At 45.1% G+C, this 24,958-nt stretch overlaps 1 protein-coding gene across 8 annotated transcripts in view; it reads right to left on the reverse strand.

The window, feature by feature from the left end:
• The window catches only part of caska (calcium/calmodulin-dependent serine protein kinase a), a 507,486-nt gene that overhangs the window by 30,922 nt on the left and 451,606 nt on the right, over positions 1-24,958 (reverse strand). For 4 of the 8 annotated variants that reach the window (XM_084310851.1, XM_084310849.1, XM_084310850.1 and 1 more), the window contains exons 13-18: positions 21,699-21,779; positions 13,056-13,244; positions 3,414-3,492; positions 1,880-1,965; positions 1,595-1,660; positions 615-683 (exon numbers count right to left, since the gene is read on the reverse strand). In XM_084310851.1, the coding sequence (XP_084166977.1) occupies positions 615-683; positions 1,595-1,660; positions 1,880-1,965; positions 3,414-3,492; positions 13,056-13,244; positions 21,699-21,779 (570 nt within the window). Of the gene's footprint in view, positions 1-614; positions 684-1,594; positions 1,661-1,879; positions 1,966-3,413; positions 3,493-13,055; positions 13,245-21,698; positions 21,780-22,695; positions 22,744-24,958 lie in introns of all 8 variants that reach the window. The other 4 variants (XM_084310847.1, XM_084310846.1, XM_084310845.1 and 1 more) reach the window with 2 other exon arrangements.

Raw genomic sequence — 24,958 nt, forward strand, 5'->3', positions numbered from 1 at the left:
AGCAAAACCAAAACCAAAACCCATGCACATTCACGGCACTCTAGAAAAGAAGAGGACTCCTTTCTCCTCGTGTTAAAGTGGGTTTTCCGGCTGTAGAGCAACAAGCAGAGAGCAAGCAGAGCAGCCACAGCCTCGGCATGACCGCCGTGTCCGTCCGTCTGTCTGGAGGCGAGGCGGTCAGGAGGAGGTACATGAGGCCCGTACAGAGTGTCCCGTGTCCCGTGGTTAAAGCCCAGGAGGCCGTGGGGTTTCGTCAGCCACGGAGGCGCAGCAGGCTTCATGGAGACACACCAATTTGTTAACCGAGATATCGGACACGCGGGGGCGGATTTGGGCTCAAACAGGTCGTGAATGATGGCGGGGAGAACCATTCGGGATAACTGGGATAGTCCCAATACTACTACTGTAACTACTACTATAACTACTACTAAAATTAAAAAGAAAACTACACAACCAAAGATATACGGACACTTAAGCTAGCAATATTTGGTCATCAATGGTGGGAGTGATGGACACGCAGATCTAGTGGAACATAATATAGAGAACGGATGGAAGACATTGGCTGTAGGGGGGGGGGGGGGGGGGTGATTGTGCTTCTGTCTGGTGGTTCTTACCAAGATAGAACTGTTAATGCTGGAATGGCCATTGGCAGGGGACTGCCTGGACGTGGTGGGGGAGTCTTTCTGAAATAAGACACACAGGTCAGCAGCGCGCACGCGCGCACACACACACACACACACACACACACACACACACACACACACACACACACACACACACACACACACACACACACACACACACACACACACACACACACACACACACACACACACACACACACACACACACACACACACACACACACACACACACACACACACACACACACATACGTGTGGCTGGCCACAAGCACTCGTCCGTCTACACACTCTCACACAGGTGCACACACACACACTCTCACACAGGTGCACACACATACACACACACACACGTCTGGACTTTTGCTGCAGGAAACGGAGGGGGCAGTCTGTAGAACACAACCCAGAGAGCCGGCACAGAGTTGACGTAATGGAATGCGTCAGCGAGACACAGGACACTACATCACTGCCAGCCTTCTTCTAGCCTGCGATGTCCTTCTGTCACCACAGGGGGGCAGTAGACCATCACCAGACCTGTGTCTAGGGACCAGACCGGAGTATGAGGTCATCACTACCACAGGCTTCCATGACATGAAGCCAATACTGGATCTCTGTGTGACCGTACAGTGTTTGTGTAGGAGGGTCTGTGCAGGGGGGGCGGGGGGCGGGGGGGTTCCGGTATCTTGGTTGTGAAATTGGTGTGCTGAATGTCTGGCCCAGCCCCAGCCAATCACAGCAGATCGCACACACCATCACACACATTCACCAGATCCACACACACATACACACACGAACACAACATACCTGGTTATGCACACACACACACACACACACACACACACACACACACACACACACGTTCAGTTACCAGGCGAGCAGTTAGTAACCAGATCAGGAGCTCAAACACAGTGCTGAAGATTAGAGGAAGAGGAAGAGGAAGTGGAGAGCGTTACCTCACAGGAGCCCTGTGTCCTGTAGCTTGGAACTATCTTAAAGGTGATGCTGCCTCGCATCTCTCTCTGTGGACATAAGACACACACACACACACACACACACACACACACACATACACACACACAGTGACTTATTCTGCTTCATACTCTATCCATCTCATTATGCGTACCGGTACTAACCTGGCTCATACATACTGTAGACAGGCTAAGATCTAGAGACACACTGAAGAACATACTACTGCATACTCACAACACACACACACACACAGAGACACAAATACATACCAACATCTTCTGCAGCTGTTCAACTGTCTGGTTGGCCACACTGATACCATTGATCTCCCTAATCTCATCCCCTACATGCAACGTTCCTGAGAGAGAGAGAGAGAGAGAGAGAGAGAGAGAGAGAGAGAGAGAGAGAGAGAGAGAGAGAGAGAGAGAGAGAGAGAGAGAGAGAGAAGGGGAGAGAGAGAGAGAGAGAGAGAGAAGGGGAGAGAGAGAGAGAGAGAGAGAGAGAGAGAGAGAGAGAGAGAGAGAGAGAGAGAGAGAGAGAGAGAGAGAGAGAGATTGTATTATCAAGCTCTATTCACATTTAAGTGTCGACCTCTAGCCAATTTGCAGCATGGTAGGATGCCCTGTTGGCTAGAAGGACCGTCTCGTAACTGGAAGGTCACAGGTTCGATGCCCATCCCTGTGGAAGTGTCCTAGAGTGAGTCACTGGCCCCTTAACCGCTGCAGAGCTGTTCTGAACCCTCTGGTCAAACACCTACATGTACATGAAGAATAATGCAGTTTCCCTCAGGGAATTAATAAAGAACTACAAATCTAGGGAATTACTAAAGAGCTACAATAAAGAACTACAAATACAGGGAAGTAATACATAAATGCAGTAAAGAACTACAAATGCAGGGAATTAACAAATAACTACAAATCATGGGAATTAATAAAATAACTACAAATTCCAGGAATCTGAACCTAATATGTACATCAAAAGCAATGCAATTCCCAATGCAAAGTCTGTGTATAGCAGAGAACGGCATCACACACGTCAGCGCAGGTTAGTGCTCTGGCCAGTTATAGCAGAGACACACTAACATCTCAACAAGGTGTCATTATGTGACGAGAAGTCACTCTTTTTCCTGCCGGCCAGTTAATGAGATCACAGGCGCCGTGCCATTAGTGGGTTAACGAACGTGGCTCGTTTCCCGCTCGACTGTGAGACGCATTTAAGCGTGTGCAGTGAGGGATACAGATCACACAGATCTTCAATCGTACAGATCGATAAATCAATGGCACCGCTGGCCGGGTGCTCAGTCTTAGGGAGTCCAATAGAAACCAGGCTCAGGGCGGCAACTCAGGGTCTCTTCAATGAATTTTACTACTGTATGATAAGATGAGATAAGATATTCCTTTTTTGATCCCCTTGGGGAAATTCGGGCGTCATAGCAGCATGGGGGAGGGGGAGAGGAGGTACAGGTATGGGCAGGGTAATAGTAGAAAGCCATAAATATAGGCAATACAATTTTATCTGAATATAAAAATATGATAAGAAAACAGTGTAAACAAAGGTGCAGATGAGGGTCTGTATGCCCTGTTTGGTTATTATGTATCGTACTTCAGAAGTGAGCTCCTTCGTCAGGGCACATGGTATGTACTGTATGTGTGTATGTGCGTGTGTGTCCCACACTGTTGTGACTGGTCTGTGTACTGGCCACCTTGTGTACCAAGGGGGGGGGCAGTAGATTTAGAAAGCATTATTGTACTCGATCAAGGTGTAAGAGATGAATCAGGACTGTTGAGAAGTAGAGGTCAACTGTACCTTGTCTGTGGATCATCCCTCCATGCATTATCCTGGCCACGATGCAATGGTTCAGATCATTCATCTTCAACGTGATACCCTGCGCATACACACACACACAAAATGGGAAATAGTATTAGGCTTTGATGTTTGTTTGTGGTGTTAAACCAAAGTCATATAATTAGGGCTAAAAAAAAAAAAAAAAAAAATATATATATATATAAAAAAATATCCCCTCTAGATGTATTTGAAACTCTTAAAAGATTCTATATTGAATAACAATCTGTATACCGTAGAACTTCATTTAAAAGCCGAGTCCCAATTAAACGCAGAGTCCACGCATTTGTGCCGAAGCTTGCCGGAACAGGATCTGGGACCAACCAGATTGGGACCGGCACTTATCTGATTGGATTCGGCACCTCCTCTGTCACCGTCATAATTATGTCACCATCATAATTATGTCAATACATTAAGTGTAAAACCACGTAAGATTTAATGTGAACTGCTCTATCGTTCTTTTATTTCCTATTAAAGTCTATTCATTGATGCCACTGCTACAAAGCAGAAGAGCCAAGACACAAAGGACTTCACTTGTTTATGCCGTTTATGCTGTACAGTATGGAAGATGTGATGAATAACATCTGAATCTGATCATACATTGCTTGTTTAAGTAAGCATAGCATAGTAAACTATTTTGGCTCAATGCTGCAATCTAAATCAGATTAAAATAATTAAAAATGAAACGTCCTTGAGAAACGTCAAACGGGTCACAGAGTTTTGCATCACCCACTCGTATTTGTTCAGCTTTATCAAACCAGTCGGACCCTTGGGGACCAAAGTCAACAGGCTGGCAACAGGTCAAGGACACACAATAGGTCTCTGTCCGAGTCGCTGGGATTAATGCTATGAAGCAGGGAGAAAGAGGCCATGGGCCAGCTGTCTTGTGGGCTGTTTCGGACAAATGAACAGAAAAGTATGCAAACGCTTTTATTGGCATTCTCTGAGTAGTGTTGATGATCGATAAGAAGGATGATTGATGACAAGGCGTAGCCTATTGACGATAATAATAATAATAATTCATTACATAGTGCTTTTCTGGACACTCAAAGCGCTCTCCACAATGTAGGGTGGAAATTGCCTCCTTCACCACCACTGGTAGCACCCAACCGTGGGCTACGCAGGCTCAATGGCTGCCATACACTGGCACCAGGCACACATCACACTACACAATGGCTGAACGGCTCAAGAGACAGGGATTGGTATCAGCCAATTAAGGGGAAGGGATGATTAGGTGGCCTTGATGTCAGAAATTCCTGATTGGGAATTTGACCAGGAACGTCAGGGGAACCCCCTACTCCTTATGCTAGGCGTTCTTTGTTCTTTAACGACAGAGATTCAGTCAGGACCTCGGTTTAGCGTCTAATCCGAAGGACGGCACTTGCAGCTATACAGTGTCCGTATCACCGTAACAGGGTCATTTTTACAGACTGCTGAACAACAACACCACCACTTTCCGACAATGGCCTTGACCGGGGCTCGAACCGGTGATCTTCCGATCAGGAGTCCGGAGCTCTACTCATGTAGCCACGCTGCCGGACATGATGATGTTGAGGAGTAGGCTTTGGCATCATAGGGCAATGAACGAGGGAATGCAATCCGCACAAATACTTATAGCCCACTGTATGCTGACCAGTGGTTTAACATTAATGCTTTTTTGTGTCTAAATATTTTGGCATATTACTCATATTACTAAGTCCCACAGATACTGGTGTTTGTGCCGTGGGGTGAAATGAGCCTGATCAATTGTAAGTCCCCTCGTTGTGGGTATTTAGTGCACGTGTAGCTTACTAGGCTCCACGGTCAGAAGATGTAACAATATTTTCTATCGGTGCGCTGCTGCATAATTTATTATGTCATTCTTGTTTAGGTTCAACAGCACCTAGGTATTGGCCTTTTTTCTTTTCTTTTTTGACCCGCCGGATTAGATTCAAATGTATTGTCATTATACAGCACAAGTACAAGTACAACGGAAATAAGTTTGGCATCCAACCATAGTGCAAATGTAACAGTAAAGTGCAATAGTAATATACAATGTACAGGTGATTAAACTGGGTATAAAATATATAAGTTAGTACTACTGAGTGTAGTGCTAATCAGATGAGTGTAGAGTTGTAGTATTAATATGTACAGTGATACAGGTATAAAGACACTATGGTATATTAAGTCATACTGGCCAGCAGCATAACTAGTAAGAGTATGTAAGAGATATGTACAGATATAGATATAGAATCTACAGATGTGTAATTCTTTTTATATGCAGTTATGTACAGACAGATGTGGATAGATATATATATACAGTAAGACTAAATATATACAGTATATATACGGTATATATATGGTATATACAGCATTATTGTACTTGCTATCATACAGAGTTATGTGCAGGTGTATAAGTAGGATCAGCACCCTCTCTGTGTTCTGGCACCTCCTGATTTACAAATTAAACACCAAATTAATCCCTTTTACCGTCTGGGTATATCTACACGCTTTGACAAACAAAGGCCGGTCTCAGTTAGGAACCGGGTCTAAATTAATAGTTTTTGCGGTCACCACGGGTGCAGTATGTTTTTCTTTTTATCATCATTTGCAATCATAAGTCAGTGCTGAGCAAAACTCAGGAAACGCAGCAGCGAGACGCATCTCCACCATCTCTCTCCATCCATCTCTCCCCAGCTGGTTTAGCTCCATGTGCAACATACGTAGCACAGGGCTACACACAGTGACCGGTCATGATTTAACACGGCTCTTCATCATCACAACAATGCTGTACATAATGTTAGCAAACTAGAAAAACACAGTGTGCCTGCATGACAACTGTAATTTACTCAATTAGTAGTGACTAGTGACACATGTAAAACTGAGTGAAAACCTCTGAGAACAACACCGTTCCATCCCTCCCAACGGCTCTCCGTCAGTGTGTGAGGTTGGCGCTTGAGTGAGAACGTGCCATCTCTCGGAGCGAGATCTAATTATCTGTAATTGTTATTCTATAGACACATTTTTATACAGGCAATATTCACACTTAACTGGTTTAAATAAGTTTGATCATATTTCCCATCTTTGCTGAGCAGGAGTTTTGTACAAAAGGAATGAAAGGTCGGCCCCTTATACTGCCTCTCCCATATATAGGCTGGTTGTATTCAATGATTGAAGCAAATAAAAGCCTGAGCTATTAATTGAAGTTTTACGGTAAATATATTTCCCCCAGGAAATTGTTCAATAAACTACTGAAAATGGCTTAGCAGCATCTCTACACCTTTACCCTCATTGAGAATGCAAGGATCTATGAATATGCAAATTGACAACAAGCACCCATTGATATTTACCTATTGAGGTCGGCAGCTTATATTCTTTCACTTTCACATCAATACCTACAGTACTCAGCTTTCTGTGTCTGCTAAAGCTAAAGGTGTGGAGTTACCACATGCAACTCAGATCTCAGGGAAGTACAGCGATGCTCTCTCTTCTGCACAAATAACATTCTGTATAGTCAAACTCGTGCCTCCAAGAGGAGTTAATAACAATCTGTATAGTCAAACTCGTGCCTCCAAGAGGAGTTAATAACAATCTGTATAGTCAAACTCGTGCCTCCAAGAGGAGTTAATAACAATCTGTATAGTCAAACTCGTGCCTCCAAGGAGTTAATAACAATCTGTATAGTCAAACTCGTGCCTCCAAGGGTAGTTAATAACTAGGGATGCCCCGATCGATCGGCCACCGATCGTTATCGGCCGATAATCAGTATAAATATGCGATCGGTGATCGGTGATAATGCTTTATTTTCACCGATCGTCAAACCCGATCTCACTCGCTGTCGCTGAGTTCTGTCTCAGACACCGGTGGTGCGGCATCTGCTCATTCCTCCAGCCCCTCCCGTACGCATGTAAACACGGGTCTAGTCTAGTGAGACACGGGACACGGGAGGACGGCGTCTCCTTGAGCTAACGTTAGCTTAGCTACCGTTACAAAATGACCCAGTCAACTATTCACTTTTAGTTTAATACATGATGAGGCATTGTCTAACGGTACCGAACGGTATCTAGCCGGCCAGCTACCGATAGCTCCTGACATCAACAAACGCTCCAGCAAGTATAGTAGGTATGTATGATACCTGTTAGCTGTTAGCTGTTAGCTCACGTTAGCGCAAGTTAGTTCACTGTTAAAAACGAAATGTCCCATTGAACTAAATAATTCACTGAGGCGTTGTATTAACGTTATATATCCGGCTAGCAGTAGCTACAGATAGCTCCTGATATCAATGTCTTATAACACTGATTCGATGCGTATTCGAGCTGAGGGCTTGCTGAGCACAGTTAAGTAACGTTATACCAATAGGGTCCAGGTGCAGCGCCGGAGAATCCTGGCCGTAGCTCGAGGCTACTCGAGTATAGTCAAGGACTACAGCCCCCTCAGCATCGACGGGGCACCGGTTGAGAGAGTCAACAGCTTTAAGTACCTCGGAGCCTACATATCCGAGGACTTGACATGGACCACACACATTAACAGTGTGGTGAAGAAGGCACGACAACGCCTCTACTTCCTCAGGCGCCTAAGGAAGTTCCAAGTCAGCCAGAAGATCCTTAAGAACTTCTACTCATGTACAATAGAGAGCATCTTGACCGGCAACATCACCTCCTGGTTTGGGAATAGCACTGCAAAAGACCGAAGCAGACTACAAAGAGTGACATGTTCAGCCGAACGCACAATTGGAGGGGGGCTCCCCACCCTCCAGAACATTTACTACAAGCGTTGCAAGGGCAAGGCTAAGAGAATCATTAAAGACTCCAGTCACCCGAACAACTGCCTCTTTGAACTGCTGCGGTCAGGCAAGCGATACCGGAGTCTCAAGGCGAGCACAGAAAGACTCAGAAGTAGCTTCTATCCCCAGGCCATCAGGCTGCTAAACGAACAATGAATGAACACTACACAACAACAACCACCAAACGCACATAGCACACACATCCACACGCACACACTCACTTTAAACAAACACACTGTAGCACCCACTCCACACACTTTATAGCACACACCCACTTTAAACAAACACACTGTAGCACCCACTCCCCACACTTTATATTTATGGATGAAGGATTGCACTACAACTCGTACACCTTACTGTAAATTGTACCTAAAATTGTACCTCATCCCATTTCTGCTTTGCACTAGATAGTACTGTACATTAGTACACTGCATAGTATTGTGTATTGTATATTATATGGTAACTCAGAACATTGTACATATGTCTATACCGAACACTGTGACCTCATTTTCTTCTTCTAAATTCATGCTATATTATGTTATTATGTTATTTGATACTATCTTGTCTAGCACAGTCTCTGGAGCGTAACAGTAAGAAGCATTTTGTATGAAAGTATTCTGTACTTCTGTATGACAACTATTAAAGAACTTGAACTTAGGGGGTGGGAAACTGATGGGTGGGAATCAGGCGTTGTGGACCGACTCCTACAGGTCGGTTGGTGCGCCTGCGCAGTAGAATCAGGAAGTGTCGGGGGCAGCGTGAGCCTCCCACGCAGGGGAGGAAACTAACTTTTTGGCTTACCAGCCAACTGGCGAGTATCTGATTTTTTTTACCAGCCAAAAAGATTTTTTACCAGACCAAAAAATCGCTAATTGTGATAATTACTTCTTTGTATGTCAAGCCGCGTCAATGTTGTGTATGCATCTGGGTAGGCACACTGTGCCTTTAAGACAGCACGGTGGTCTTACGACAGTGCTGTGAACTTAAGTACCGTCAAGTGTTGTGGTAACGTCAGTTGGGTTGGTGTGCTGTTGACGTTGTGTGCACAGTGCACTGGTTGAGCTAGCCCCTTTCGTGACTGCGATGTGCAAGCCAGGGGCTTTTGAGCATGAAATAAAATGTCTAACCTTACGTTGTAGTCCGGTGCGTTTAACTTATACTCGATGGTTGTACTAGGGTTGGATGCAGTTCCCCGTTGGTCAGTCTGTCTGTTTTCCATATTCTGCTGTGTTTAACGTTATCTGTTTGCGAGTGCTCCTGATGGCTAGCCTAGTAGTACCGCGGGACTTTTATTATTATTATATGTCCGCGGGTTGGCCAGTACTGCGCAAACGTTTATTAAACATTATATGTCCGCGGGTGGTCTTGTGCAGTGCTCTCGTGGCACTGTCAACTAAAGCGAAGTGCGAACACTCAGAAGACGCGCACCGTTTGCCAGTGCAGTGATTGCAGAATGTTTTTTTTTTTTGTATACTCGCCAGACTGGCGAGTGGTCTTCATGAATCACTCGCCAAACGTAAAAAATACTCGCATTTGGCGAGTAAAGTGGCCTAATTTCCTCCCCTGCTCCCACGCGTTACTCCTCGCCACTGAGAGATCGAGCTGCGCAGGTGAAAAGATGCGACTGCTGTTACCTCAAGTACCGGAGGGGACTTGTGCTATGTATGACTTAGTCCACATTGCAGCCGGCTTGTGGGAGGCAAGAAACAGCGTCCGTGACAGGGGAGGGTTGAATTGGATGATACGAAATTGGGATGGGAGAAAATATAGAAAATGGGAGAAAAAGTGGAGTTAATAAAAATCTGTATAGTCAAACTCGTGCCTCCAAGGGGAGTTAATAACAATCTGTATAGTCAAACTTGTGCCTCCAAGGGGAGTTAATAACAATCTGTATAGTCAAACTTGTGCCTCCAAGGGGAGTTAATAACAATCTGTATAGTCAAACTCGTGCCTCCAAGGGGCGTTAATAACAATCTGTATAGTCAAACTTCTGCCTCCAAGGGGCGTTAATAACAATCTGTATAGTCAAACTTCTGCCTCCAAGGGGCGTTAATAACAATCTGTATAGTCAAACTATTTTTCAGTGGATATGTGGACATTATTTGTAGCGCGCCTCCTGTCCTGCAGGTGTCTCTAGTTTGCCTTGTGCTGTGTTTCTTCTGAGCTTTCAGAGTTCACAAAATTACATCTTTTGACACCAATGACAAGCGCCGGCCAAAATTTAATTGATATGGAATCAAATCAGGGCTGTGTGAATGGAGTGAGGTAATCAGTGCAGATACCCAGGTAATCAAGTGCAGATACCCAGCCCTACGTATCATGTCAAACTGCCCAGCGGGTAAGAGGTGCTGTAGCACAAACACACGTGTTCAGGGCGGCTGACCAATGTCACCAATGTATTAATGACATGCTAATGTCTGTGCCTCGTGACATGTTCTGATGACGGCCACAAGGACAAACGCGAGGCTGTCTTAGCAACATGTTGCCCCTGCATCTGCTTATATCCATGTACCCTGAACATGTTAGTGTGCTACTTTGTGTAATAATTTTGTGCGTAATTTTTTTTTTTACATGTTGTCCATCGCTACTGCAATAATTAAAGGCCAACTTGCAGGTTAAACCCTACTCTGCAATTATGGGTAGTTTACATCATTGGTATCTAATTTTTTATTTAAATTTTCTTCATTTGACGCCGGAAATGCCACTCAGAAAGGGTTAAAAAGGTCCACGCACGAATAACATGCACAGAGCGAATCAAAAAGCTTATCAGATGCTAGCACGGCCGTGACGTCACTTCAGGAAACGTATGCCTTATGCCCGTCCGGGTCATAGTACTACTGGCTTATGGCTATATGGCTCCTGCTAACGTTAGCATTATGTCTACTGTCGTGAACCATTTTAAATCGGGCCATGCAAAAGAGTTTGGGGAACGAGTAAAATGTGCAGGTCCTCTTCTCAGACCTGTGGGGCAAAGCACTGCACACACATCATGCCGGCTAGCAAGCTACACGTCCCGGCATGTTGATACGATAGTAGCCCCTTTAGCCCCACTCGGTGCATCAGTCACGATAGCTATGAGCTAACTAACGTTACAAGCTCAGGCCCCGTTTAGACGGAAACGCTAGCAGGTGAATCCGCAAAAAAAATATTTCGGATGTGCCTTTCGTTTATACGGAAACGGCGTTTTTACGGGGTGAAACCGCAAAAAAGTGAGACTACCTTCCAGGGTGGAATTCCTAGAAACGCAAAAGCTTTGCGCTCTCGTCTAAACTGTAAAACCGTATAAATCTGTTAAAACGATGACGAAAGGGTTGTCACGGCTCTGGTCGCGCGTACTGCTTACGTCACAGGTAGCAGGTATGCGCCAGTAGCCGAGACGTAAACAAAGCAAGTATGTCTGACTATTATCAACGGAGATCACCTGAAGGCTACATTGGCAGTACTTTTAACCCTTTCACTGCCACACGACAGAAGGTTAACCCTTTACTATCACACAACCGGCTGTCGTGTGGCAGTGAAAGGGTTAAATACACACGAATCTGTCCCGCGGCGTGAGTGGACCCACTGTCTGTGAGTGACTCTGCTTTGGTGCAATCACATTCCCCATCCACAGTCTGCGAATCAGAGGCAGAGTAGGGCGGGTCTTCACAGCACGTCATGTGACATATGCGCCAATCGTGTGACAGCGGGACTCCGTCGTTACAGCGTCGTCTGCACGGAGAATTCCACCCCAAAACGCTCGTCTAAACGTAAAATTAAAAGTGAAACCGCAAGATGACTTTTGCGGTTTCTGTTCACAAAACGCTAGTCTAAACGTAGCCTCAAACACCTTATAACTACTACTATTGTCGTGTCCATAAGTTCCTTGGCAGAATACTTGTGATGATAAATGTATACAAAGAGGAGAGAACCATTTTAAATCGGGCATTCATGCCGGCTAGCAAGCTATGCGTCACGGCATGTTGATAAGCATGAACCGGTTGGGATTCGATGTTGATAAGCATGAACCGGTTGGGATTCGAATAGACGCAGCCCCACTCGGTGCATCAGTCACGATAGCTATGAGCTAACTAACGTTACAAGCTCAAACACCTTATAACTACTACTATTGTCGTGTCCATAAGTTCCCTGGCAGAATACTTGTGAGGACAAAGGTATACAAAGAGGAGAGAACCATTTTAAATCGGGCATTGTTATGAGTTTCAAGAATTCTGGCTACCAAGCTAAGCTAAGCTACGTTAGCTAACTTAGCTAGCTACTAACGTTATATACACAATATGTACAACGACACAATGATTTACATTATTACAAATATGGTAACGTGGTTGTGGCTTTTACAAATAGTGGTTAGCTTTAGAGATGAATGGCTATGATCACGGAGCAATAGTGTTAGTGAAACAGATACATTTTCATTCATCACTCCTCGGCTAGTAGTAGCAATTAAGGCTCTCTGCTGCCTGCCACTAGCTGTATGTGACTCTCAGAGCCCCTCACTGCCCTGCACCTGATGTGACGTCAGCATTAAGATGGCACACGCACGTTATTGATCCATGGATTAAAATATATTGATCCATGGATTAAAATATGCATGTGCGTGGAGCTTGTGGTTTGGTCGACAAAATGTTTGATAAAAACGCTAAAACTGGGTCAATTTCGATAATTTCTTCCCCCCTCTTCATGAAAGTCAGCGTTGGCCTAGTCACATTATTACGTTTGCCCGTTTCCCTTTGCCTGGTTTGTAATTGTACGTGACATTCAACTAACGAACGGACTAACGGACTAGCTAGCTAGCATACTAACTAGCTAAATGATTCCAATGTGCTTGTGTGCATCTGCATGCGTACCATGGGTTCGTCTGTGTTCTTCTGGAACTGGACTAGTCGCACCCTGGTGACGTTCTCCAGGTCCATGTCTCCGTTGGTGCTCTCCGGGGAGTCTCCGTTCAGGTAGGGCGAGGTGGGCGGGGGGGTGACTCTCAGGGCCTCGTCGCTGTACACCTCGTGGGCCACCACATCGTGGGTCTGTAGCAAGGCCTGCAAACACACACACACACCTTTATTACTATACCTGTGTGTATTATTGACTGACTCCATTGGGGTCCGGCCACCTTCCCACAACCACAACAACAACCACAACAAAAGTGTTGTTTTCATCATTTGTAATGGTTGGAAAACAGGTCCACACACACAACACGACACTCAACAGATGTGTATTATACAATGAAAGCATTAAGAGCCAGAGGAGTTCCTATCAGCCGTTTGTCTAGGTGTATTTATTTAAATGAAGCGCACCTTTCCCCCTGAAGCAGTAGTTTTCCCCTGTGGCTGTGTTTGAATCCACAGCTTGTGTCTCTCCACAGAGCACACTGATCTCTTCACACACACATCTGATTGATTGATTGATTGAAAAGTTTATTAACAGATTGCAGAATGGGTACAGTACAGCTCTTTTATCACACACACACACACACACACACACACACACACACACACACACACACACACACACACACACACACACACACACACACACACACACACACACACACACCTCTTCTCTCACACACATCTCTTCTCTCACACACATCTCTTCTCTCACACACACACACACATCTCTCTTCTCACACACGCACCTCTTCTCTCTTCTCTCACACACATCTCTTCTCTCTTCTCACACACACATCTCTTCTCTCACACACACATCTCTTCTTTCTTCTCTCACACACATCTCTTCTCTCTTACACACACATCTCTTCTCTCTCACACACATCTCTTCTCTCACCTCTCACACACACACACACATCTCTTCTCTCTTCTCACACACACATCTCTTCTCTCTCACACACATCTCTTCTCTCTTCTCTCACACACACACATCTCTTCTCTCTTCTCACACACACATCTCTTCTCTCACACACACATCTCTTCTCTCTCACACACACATCTCTTCTCTCTTCTCTCACACATCTCTTCTCTCTTCTCTCACACATCTCTTCTCTCTTCTCTCACACATCTCTTCTCTCTTCTCTCACACACATCTCTTCTCTCTTCTCTCACACACATCTCTTCTCTCTTCTCTCACACACATCTCTTCTCTCACACACACACATCTCTTCTCTCACACACACATCTCTTCTCTCTTCTCTCACACATCTCTTCTCTCACACACACATCTCTTCTCTCACACACACATCTCTTCTCTCTTCTCTCACACACATCTCTTCTCTCTTCTCTCACACACATCTCTTCTCTCTTCTCACACACACATCTCTTCTCTCTTCTCTCACACACACACATCTCTTCTCTCACACACATCTCTTCTCTCACACACACATCTCTTCTCTCTCACACACACATCTCTTCTCTCTTCTCTCACACATCTCTTCTCTCTTCTCTCACACACATCTCTTCTCTCTCACACACATCTCTTCTCTCTCACACACACATCTCTTCTCTCTTCTCTCACACATCTCTTCTCTCTTCTCTCTCACACATCTCTTCTCTCTTCTCACACACACATCTCTTCTCTCTTCTCTCACACACATCTCTTCTCTCTTCTCTCACACACATCTCTTCTCTCTTCTCACACACACATCTCTTCTCTCACACACACATCTCTTCTCTCTTCTCTCACACACATCTCTTCTCTCTTCTCACACACACATCTCTTCTCTCACACACACATCTCTTCTCTCTTCTCTCTCACACATCTCTTCTCTCTTCTCACACACACATCTCTTCTCTCTTCTCTCACACACATCTCTTCTCTCTTCTCTCACACATCTCTTCTCTCTTCTCACACACACATCTCTTCTCTCTTCTCACACACACATCTCTTCTCTCACACACACATCTCTTCTCTCTTCTCTCACACACATCTCTTCTCTCTTCTCTCACACACATCTCTTCTCTCTTCTCTCACACACATCTCTTCTCTCTTCTCTCACACACATCTCTTCTCTCACACACATCTCTTCTCTCACACACATCTCTTCTCTCTTCTCTCACACACATCTCTTCTCTCACACACACATCTCTTCTCTCACACACACATCTCTTCTCTCACACACACATCTCTTCTCTCTTCTCTCACACACATCTCTTCTCTCTTCTCACACACACATCTCTTCTCTCACACACACATCTCTTCTCTCTTCTCTCACACACATCTCTTCTCTCTTCTCTCACACACATCTCTTCTCTCTTCTCTCACACACATCTCTTCTCTCACACACATCTCTTCTCTCTTCTCTCACACACATCTCTTCTCTCTTCTCTCACACACATCTCTTCTCTCACACACACATCTCTTCTCTCACACACACATCTCTTCTCTCACACACACATCTCTTCTCTCTTCTCTCACACACAGAGCTGTACTATGATTCCAGTGGCGGCCCACAGAAGCCTGAATGGCACTTTAACAAACCAGTCTGAACTTCACAAGACAGCAATCACAACCACAACAAAGAGAGAACATTTGTCACTGACCGACTTCACCCCAGTGCCCTGCATATCTCTCTCTCTCTCTGTGTGTCTCTCTCTCAGAGTCTGAGATATACAGGCAGTGGCAGCCTCTCTGACTCGCATGTCAAAATACATCACACACAGAGGAAACTCCTCATTCCAACACACTGAGGAGGTGAGTGTGAGTGTGTGTGTGTGTGGGTGTGTGCGTCTGTGTGTATGTGCGCACATGCATGCATTTGTGTGTGTTCAGCCTAACTCTAATGAGGACAATATTAAGGGGTTAACTATAATAATCCCCTCATGTTGTGTGTGGGAAAGAAAGAGAGAGAGGGGGTAGTGAAAAGAGAGAGAGGGAGAGAGGGGGGGGGGGGTAGAGAGAGAGAGAGGGAGAGGGAAATGAGAGATCTAAGCACTAATCTCAAAAGCACCCAAAAGTAACATGAAAAAGACCTCACATTTTCCAAACAGCCTTTTCATCTTGTAATTGGGAGTTCTGACTTGAGGATTCACACCCAGAGAATATGCTGTGCAATGATACAGTCGATGCTCTTGTTAGGTTTGGCATGAGCCACAGGCTAATAACAGGCTAATTATAACTGGATGGAAAAGACAGCAAAGCAGAGCCACCGCAACGCTACTACTAGTACTTTCTACAGACGGAAAGTAATGCAGTAAGGAAAGTAATGACAGTATACTAGTAATAGTACTTTCTACAGAAGGAAAGTAATGCAGTAAGGAAAGTAATGACAGTATACTAGTAATAGTACTTTCTACAGAAGGAAAGTAATGCAGTAACTTAAGGAAAGTAATGACAGTATACTACTACTAGTACTTTCTACAGATGGAAAGTAATGCAGTAACTTAAGGAAAGTAATGACAGTATACTACTACTTTCTACAGATGGAAAGTAATGCAGTAACTTAAGGAAAGTAATGACAGTATACTACTACTTTCTACAGATGGAAAGTAATGCAGTAACTTAAGGAAAGTATTGAAAGTATACAGCAGCGAACAATGGAAAAGTCCCAGAACTGTCCATCATCCACCCTGTCCTGAATTAGTCCTGCAGAACCTTCCAAACGAACCCTCCTTAGGGGTGGAGCCACACTGCAGCCAAAATAGCATGTAAGATGAGAAACATATACAATCTGTAGGAAGAAAACACATATACCATAGACACACACACAAACACACACTCCTCACCAGGTCCGGTGGGTGAACAGTCGAGTAGCGCTGCTTGCCGTTGCTTCAGGAGACGGAGACAGGCAGCAGAGCTAACACAGGGACAGACATACTTTCCTTTCCCTTGCGCGCGCCGGTGTGCACGCGTTTCTTGGAATGTCGTACATGATGGTGCCTCTCTCATCACCCCTCCCTCCCTCCCTCCCTCTCTCCCCCTCTCCTCCTCCCTCCAGTCTGAGGGAGCCAGGCCCCTGACCCAACAACACATCAAATCAGACACACCTGATGGATTTCTATGGTTCTTAGTCTGAAGTTTTTAATTGTCTATTTTTCCCTTTTCCTCTCTCTCTCTCCTGCCTCCCCCGTCCCCTCCCCTCCTTTCCCTTCACCTCCCTCTCGTCTGTCTGCCTGGTATCGAGCAGGCCATTGATCAGAGGCAGGGATCAGACACATTGACGTGATAGGATTAGCGGCGAGGCTGTCGACTGTCCCCTCAGCGTGGGTTGAGTATGTGTGTGTGTGTGTGTGTCCCTGCTCCCCCCTCGCTCACTGGATTAACCCTTCGCTCTCGATCGAGACTCACGACTGCTTTCGACCGCTCTTGTGAGTCACAACGGTGACCACGCCCCCTGCACACAATCTCTGGCTGGAGGTTAAGAGGTGGGTTTGAAAGACGCCTTTGAGTGCGAGATCAGAGTGGAAGTCGTGGCGTCACATAGGCTTGGGCGGTATGACGGTATTACGATATACCGGGGTATTTAGAAATACCGACGGTATTGAAAATCAATACCGTCCGTCACCGTCAAAATCACAGATGCGCTTCAGCTTCTATTACAGTGAAACGGAGTTTTGAGTGTAGTGCACACACGGAGTGTAGTGCACACACGCGCCAGCAGAGGGCGAGACCAGTCTAGTGGAGCGAGTGGGTCACAACGGTGTTCACGTTTTACGGTAATGTTGCGACAGTGCTGTGAAAATACCGTAAAGCGTTGTGACGAGAGTTGGTGTGTGTTGTTTAGGGCTGTCTTAAATACTTCGAAGCTTCTTAGCTTCGTTCGATGGCACAAGCTTCGAACATAAAAAAAAAAATCGAAGTTAAAAAAAATTAAATAAAAATGAATTAATTAATTAATAAATTTTTTTTCAAAAAACTTTTTTTTCAAATTTTTTATTTTATTTTAATTTTTACTTCGGTGTGTGTGTGTGTGTGTGCATGGGGCCATTGGGTGGGGCCGGGGGACAAATACACTGGAGGAAAGTAACCCAGCTCAGCACTGCCCAAATTATATCATCACTATTGCCTGTTTGAAGGATATCATCCTCAAACACATATACACCACCTACACGCCTATTCTCAGTCCTTGCCCCACAATGGTGGAATGAACTACCCACCCCAGTTAGGACAGCCGAATCCCATCCAATCTTTCGCCGTCGACTAAAGACGCACTTCTTCAACCATTATCTGAAATACATTTTTAAAAATTTAATTAAAAAAATCTAACCCTAACTAACCTTACTGTCATGCACTTGTCCTAATAAACTAACCTACACTGTAACACGCAACACTTTGATGAATATTGTTACTCAGCTGATAGAGTTGTGCCCTTCCTGATGACCTGTCGTACAGAACTTGTAAGTCGCTTTGGATAAAAGCGTCAGCTAAATTACTAAATGTAAATGTGAATGTAAATGCCTTGTAGAATTCCACACATACTGGGATGAATAAACAAAATAGGAAATAAAATGTAGAAATGCATGCAATACATAAATAAATATGAATCTCCATATATGAAATAGAACATTTAGATAAGGTGCTACTGAGATGTTTTGGTGAGTTCTTTGTTTTTTTGTGGAAGTAGCCCTTCTTAAAAAGTGTCATTTTTCGTATGACACCTCTCTGGAGACACACACATGCACAAAAAATAGACACTAACCACTCAACCCACCACCGCACACAGACACACACTTATTTAGGCCAATTTTGGGGACAGTGCATTGCATACATTACTCCCCTAGCCCCTAAAATTCACTGGGGAAGGTGCTTTTGTCCCCAATTGGACAAGCTGTACCCAATCAGTTTGCTTGTAGTCGGAAATGTTTCCGTGAATTTAGGCTAAGTCAGAAACAAAAACATATGCATGTAATTACACACCCACCCACACACACCTGCACACCCACACTTCCTGAGTGCGTGTCTCTGGAGGGAAGTATTTGTTATTATGTATTTATATATGTATTTGAGCTTCATCGTGTCGTCTGCAGCCTCCCACTGGGGGCTCCGACAAGGAAAATAAACCTAAGTTATGGTAACGTGTACTCCCCTATGTGTCTCTCTCTCTCTCTCTCTCTCTCTCTCTCTCTCTCTAGCCTGCCCTCACCATCCTCCTCCCCACCTAAAGCTCTACCTCTCGAAAGAATTACTTATAATAATTACAAATACTCTACCTAGTATGTAATTATTTGGGGAGAAAAGTTGAAAGTGAGCCAACATTAACACACTCAGTGCCAGCCATGCGGTGCGCCTTACCCCCCTTGAATGCCACCACCCACTTCAATGATAGAGCTCTCATATTTGCGAACGCATAAACTATGTCTTAAATTATGTCTAATCTGGCCTTCGCTTATCAATGACTTATTTGCAGTCAACATTGTCAAAACGGATTGTTTTTTAATCAGTTCATTTCCGTTTTATACCATTTAGAAAAACGCTAGTTTTTTTTAAGTTTCAGGAAAATATAAAGATTCTGTGATAATCGCCCTTTACTGGAATATTCTGGAATACACAAAACATTTTGAAATTTTTCTGCCTATTTATGAATCGTTTTCAAATAAACGCTAGATTATCGATAGTATATGTGTACGTATGCACGCTATATAAGCGAGCTGAAAAATCGATTCTCTCATTTCCTGATCAGCACACACACACACACATAAGGCACACATAGGGCACACACACACACATAAGGCACACATAGGGCACACACACACACAGGGCACACATAGGGCACACGTTGATATCTTTGTGAAAAAAAGTCTGATTATCCTAAGACTGGTAAAATAGATTCCTTACCTCAGATCAGATGTTCTCCAAAAAGATTATTCCAATTCCTGATCGCCATTCCAAATATCGATCGCGTTTATTGATCCAACGCTGGGTACTGGAAATATGTATTCCACGCTGTTCTGATGGTCCACAATGAATCCGATCCTCTCGGGTGACTTGCAGAGAAGTAAAATGAGGAAGCAGGATTTTTTTTTACCATGTGTTTCATTCAATCCATTCCAAAGGGGTGCAGTACCACAGGGAGAGACGATAGGGGGCGGTATTTTCCCAATGGAGCTCAGAGAAAGTTTGCAGCACTAACGTGAGACTAGATTTTAATATGAATTCAAATCGCTAATAAAAAAATAAACGAGATCTCTCGTCGTTGGCAATGAACGGTCGGCATGAACAAACAAGTAATCTCGTTGTTGGCATTGAAAGTGTTAAGCTTAGGCGATGTTTCATCGTGTGATGAGTGGTGTAGGAACACGGCCAAACACATTATTTCCACGAATAGAATATGACCTCTTCCGACGTTTAATCAATCAGCACTAAAGATATCGTCCACTGTTTCCACCTTTCAGAAGTTTCTCGTTCACGCACCTCGGTTGCAGTGTTAATTTCATCAGCTATTTTTTATTTTAGTTTTACTCTTAGTCATGCGTCAAATGCTCTTTTTCGTTTTTATCATATTTAGTCACCTTCATTTATTTTCCGTTTAGTCAGTTTTAATCAACTACAGGTCTGAGCATTTTAGTCTTCGTTTAGTCTCGATTTAGTCTTTTTTGTTTAGTCTCGCCACTCAGTTACAGCCTCCTAAGTTGGCATGAGTTTTCTCGAAACAAAAAAAACGAACGTTAGTGCTAGCTGGTTAGACTTATGTAAGCTATTTAATGTGTTCTATTGTAGTGGATCAACATAATGTAGCGATCCGTCATGCAGTAATGTAGGGAAGAAAGAGGAGAGTTTCCTTTTCTGTATGGTGCTTTATTTCCAGCTCAATATGGGGTTTTACAAGTTGATACTTCCCTTTTCATACACAACACTATGCTAGCTTCACAATTAGGTCCGTCCTCCCATATCTCCCGGGGGGAAACACCCAACTAGAGCGACACACAAAACCCCAGAACATTACAATAACTCACCCACGGAACGATATGTTGGGGATAAGGGTTCCGCACGGACAATTATGTTTGTTACTTTCCTGTCGGCAAATGAGTTCCTGTTAGCTAGTAAGTAGCAAGTTGAAGTTAGCAAGATTTTATTTTGCAAACTACATTTTGTGTCAACGACATTGCATGAATAATTTCGTCACGTTAGTGTCACATGATCTCCATTAATGTGACGTCTCGTCTTCATCAGGGGAAAAAGCTTCGTTGGCGACCATATTTAGTCATAATTTTCGTTGACTAAATTAACACTGCTCCGTTGAAGGGCGAAGTTGCGACAGATTACTTTTTCACAGGTTCGGTACCCTCAAAGCTACATAGATCACTTTTAAAGAAGAGGAATGCGTGGCTACGTTGCTGTATTATTACTGAGGCATGCCCTGTCTGGCTAATGGGGGATATTAGGATACCGTCTCTAGCTAACTCAGGACAAGAATGTTGTTGTCAGCCCACCCTGTATGTATGCTTGGTGCCTAAAGTACACAACCAAAATGACAGGCCCTGAACCACTGTGTGTGTGTGTGTGTGTGTAGGTGTGTAGGTGTGTAGGTGTGTAGGTGTGTGTGTGTGTGTGTGTGTGTGTGTGTGTGTGTGTGTGTGTGTGAGAGAGGTTGTTTCTCTTACCATGAAGTGCGGCTGGGTCAGTATCCGTCGGAGTTCCTTAGCGTCATGGTTCTCCGGGTAGCAGGAAATCTCTTCCAGTACCTGAGAAGGCAGAGAGGAGAGTTCAACAAGGAGGCCCTCTGAAAGAGCCAGAGTCGCCCCTCTGAAGGCCTGACCCCGATCACACACACCCCTACCTGCCTGCAGTCTCGCCTGCGTGTGGCGAAACACCCCAACACCCACCAGAGAACCACCTCGACAACCTCACAGGCCCCCATTGAGTCGTTCTCTAGTTCCGCCTCTAAAATCACCTCAACCAATTAGAGAGCGGCCCCCGGGACATCACTCAACTGGGCAGGAATCCGGTCAAGGCTATAGGCCCCTCCCCTTTGCCCTCTCGACGTCAGCTCCAGTTATGTCGCGCCTGGCCGCTGAATGTGGCGGTGCGGAGGCGAGGCCTCTGTGTGTGTAGGACGGAGGCCTGAGCCGCGCCGCTGACACGTGTTCTCCCTCGCCACCGGCGGGCAATTACAGGAATGTGTAGTTTTGTGTCCATGTGTGTGTGTGTGCGTGTGTGTGCATGACCACGCTCATTCTCTCCGATCGGTGATTAATCGCATCCACTCGTCTCGTAGCCAGAGCCAGCAGTGACCAGCATGCCAACAACATCGCACTGCGTTATCTTAGCTACATTAGCCTATCTTCCGATCTGCTGCTTTGTGTTCATACACACTTTCCCACAGTGTGATAGTCACACACACACACACACACACACACACACACACACACACACACACACACACCTCAACAAATGACCCATTGAGAACAGAATTGAGCTTCAGTGCAGAGCGTATCGACTCGCAGGAACTTGGGAGTTCCTGAACTACAGTACAATGCCCTCTAGTCCTGGCAGCTCAAACAGCGGAACACTTTCAAAACCAAAGCGCCTAGTTTCTCCTTCTCTTTCCGCTTGGGTTTTACGGAGCAGCTTGTGTGTGAGAGAGTGATATATTCTTACATATTCCAGATGTTTCAGAGCACTGCTTGCACCGTCTTCAGAGGGACTCTTATAGGAGGAAGACACAGGGACAGGAGTTACACATGTTGACGGCCTCATTGAGAAGAGAGCTCAGAGGTCAAGGTTGAAAGGTCAGAAGGCAGGCGACAGAAGTCAAGGAAATGAGGAAATCCCCCGCGGGTCTTTAATCAGTGCCAGCCAATTAAAGATCAGTAGTGAAAGGTGTGGTCGGGAAGGGTGTGAGGTTAGTATCTACAGTTATTGACAAGACTAATGCATCCAATTCTCGGAAAATGCAATTATTAGGACGAGGTCACGCGAGGTAAGGGTGGTTAACACAAAGACTCGCTGATGAGTTGGGAAGTTGCCCCGCCCCTGCTCCACGGCGTCAGAAACCCCGGATCCCGGTCCAATCTACACTCCGATTGGCTCAAAGCATTCCAGTAGTAGACAGAAGCAAAGAAGAGGAGGAGGAGGAGGAGGAGGAGGAGGAGGAGAAGGAGGAGGAGGACGGGAGGAGGAGGGCAAGTAGCTACTCCCCGCAGACACAATCAAGTTTAGATGTTTGCTTGTGGTGAAACTGAAGCGGTCCCGGACTGACAATAAAGTAGCTTAGATCACGTGTGTCTGCAGCGATGAAGTGTCTCGCTCAGCTCTCTGCAGAGACGGCAGGAAACGATGCGTAAGAGAGCGACGTCTGCACTACTGGAACTGAAACACTGGTTCACTCCAAAACACACACACACACATCTAGTAGGAGTCCCCCCAGAGCTCGTACTCCCCAAGACTGATTTGAAGGAGGGGAACACGGTTCAGACCTCTCGGTAAACAGACTGAGACTCGTCTGTCACACAGTGTACCAGAGTTGTGTTAATTAGCCCGGCCTCTCTGACACAAACCAGCGCCACATTAAAGGCTCGGCTCCTCTCCATGGCTCTCCCAGTGTTACCACAGCTGTGGCTTTTAATGTGCCATGATGCCGCCACCCTTCTCTCTCTCTCTCTCTCTCTCTCTCTCTCTCTCTCTCTCTCTCGTTCCCTCTCTTTCTTTCTCTTTTTCCCTCTCTCTCCCTCTCTTTATTCAGACGGCTTTTTAATGGCTCCTCCAACAAAGCACACAACACAAACATGTCACGCTGGGGGGCGTGTGTGCTCGCCCTCCACCTGCACTCATCTGCATGCGTGTGTGTGTGCACTGGAACACTGGAACGCACACACACAGTTTTCTTCCATGCTCTTTACTAAATACCTATTTTTACTTTGTAGTCGATTTTAAGTAGAACGTCAGGTAAACACAATAATCTAATGGTGCGTATATGAATGAATGGTGGCAGAGGTCAAAACCTGGAGAGCACAATACAGGCTTCTGTTAAAAAAAGAAACAGTCCATATGTTAGTGTGTGTCTCTAATGTGAGAGATCAAACAAACCAGAGAGCCTTAACATTTGACTGAAGCTATACGTCAGAGTGTCTGCTTCCCTGCAGCTAAAGGTCACGGGGGGGGGGGGGGGGGGGGGGGGGGGGGGGGTGAGGAGAAAGCCAGATGAGACTCCGTAATGGAAATAAATAAAATAATTAAATATCTGAGCCGACCCACCTCTTTGTAAAAGAAGCATGAGCTAGCAGAGACGTGGACGGGCCACAGGAGAGACTAGCTTGTCAGTATAAACTCTGCTAACAACCAGCAAAGATGGCGGCGCGAGCACAGCATCTCTCCAGGTTCTGCAAATTAGCAGTTATTTGCTTATTTGTACTCAGATTTGTGCTCATCAATAACCAACCCATTTCAGCCACAGACACATTTAAATACTTAGGAACACACATCAGCAACAAACTCAACTGGGATCATCACACCACTCATTTACTTAAAACAGCCAACCAAAGATTATTTCACTTAAGACAACTCAGGAAGTATAAGGTTAGGAAGACGTTAATGATTCAATTTTACACAGCCATCATACAAAACATCATTTCACTCTCCATCACTGTTTGGTACGGCAACACACCCAAACACACACTACACAGACTAGACAGGATCATCATTAGGGCATCCAAAATCATTAACTGCACACTCCCCACCCTGGACTCCATACACAAACATCACACCATCACACGCGCACACAAAATCATCAGTGACCCCCTGCACCCAGCTCATCACCTCTTCCAACTCCTCCCCTCTGGTAGAAGGTTTAGGTCACTAGGTAGTCGCACGGTTAGGTTCAACAACAGTTTCTTCCCCAAGGCCATACAATTACTCAACTCCA

The sequence above is a fragment of the Notolepis coatsorum genome, assembly GCF_963971535.1.
Source record: "Notolepis coatsorum genome assembly, chromosome: 3".
Lineage (NCBI taxonomy): Eukaryota > Metazoa > Chordata > Actinopteri > Aulopiformes > Paralepididae > Notolepis > Notolepis coatsorum.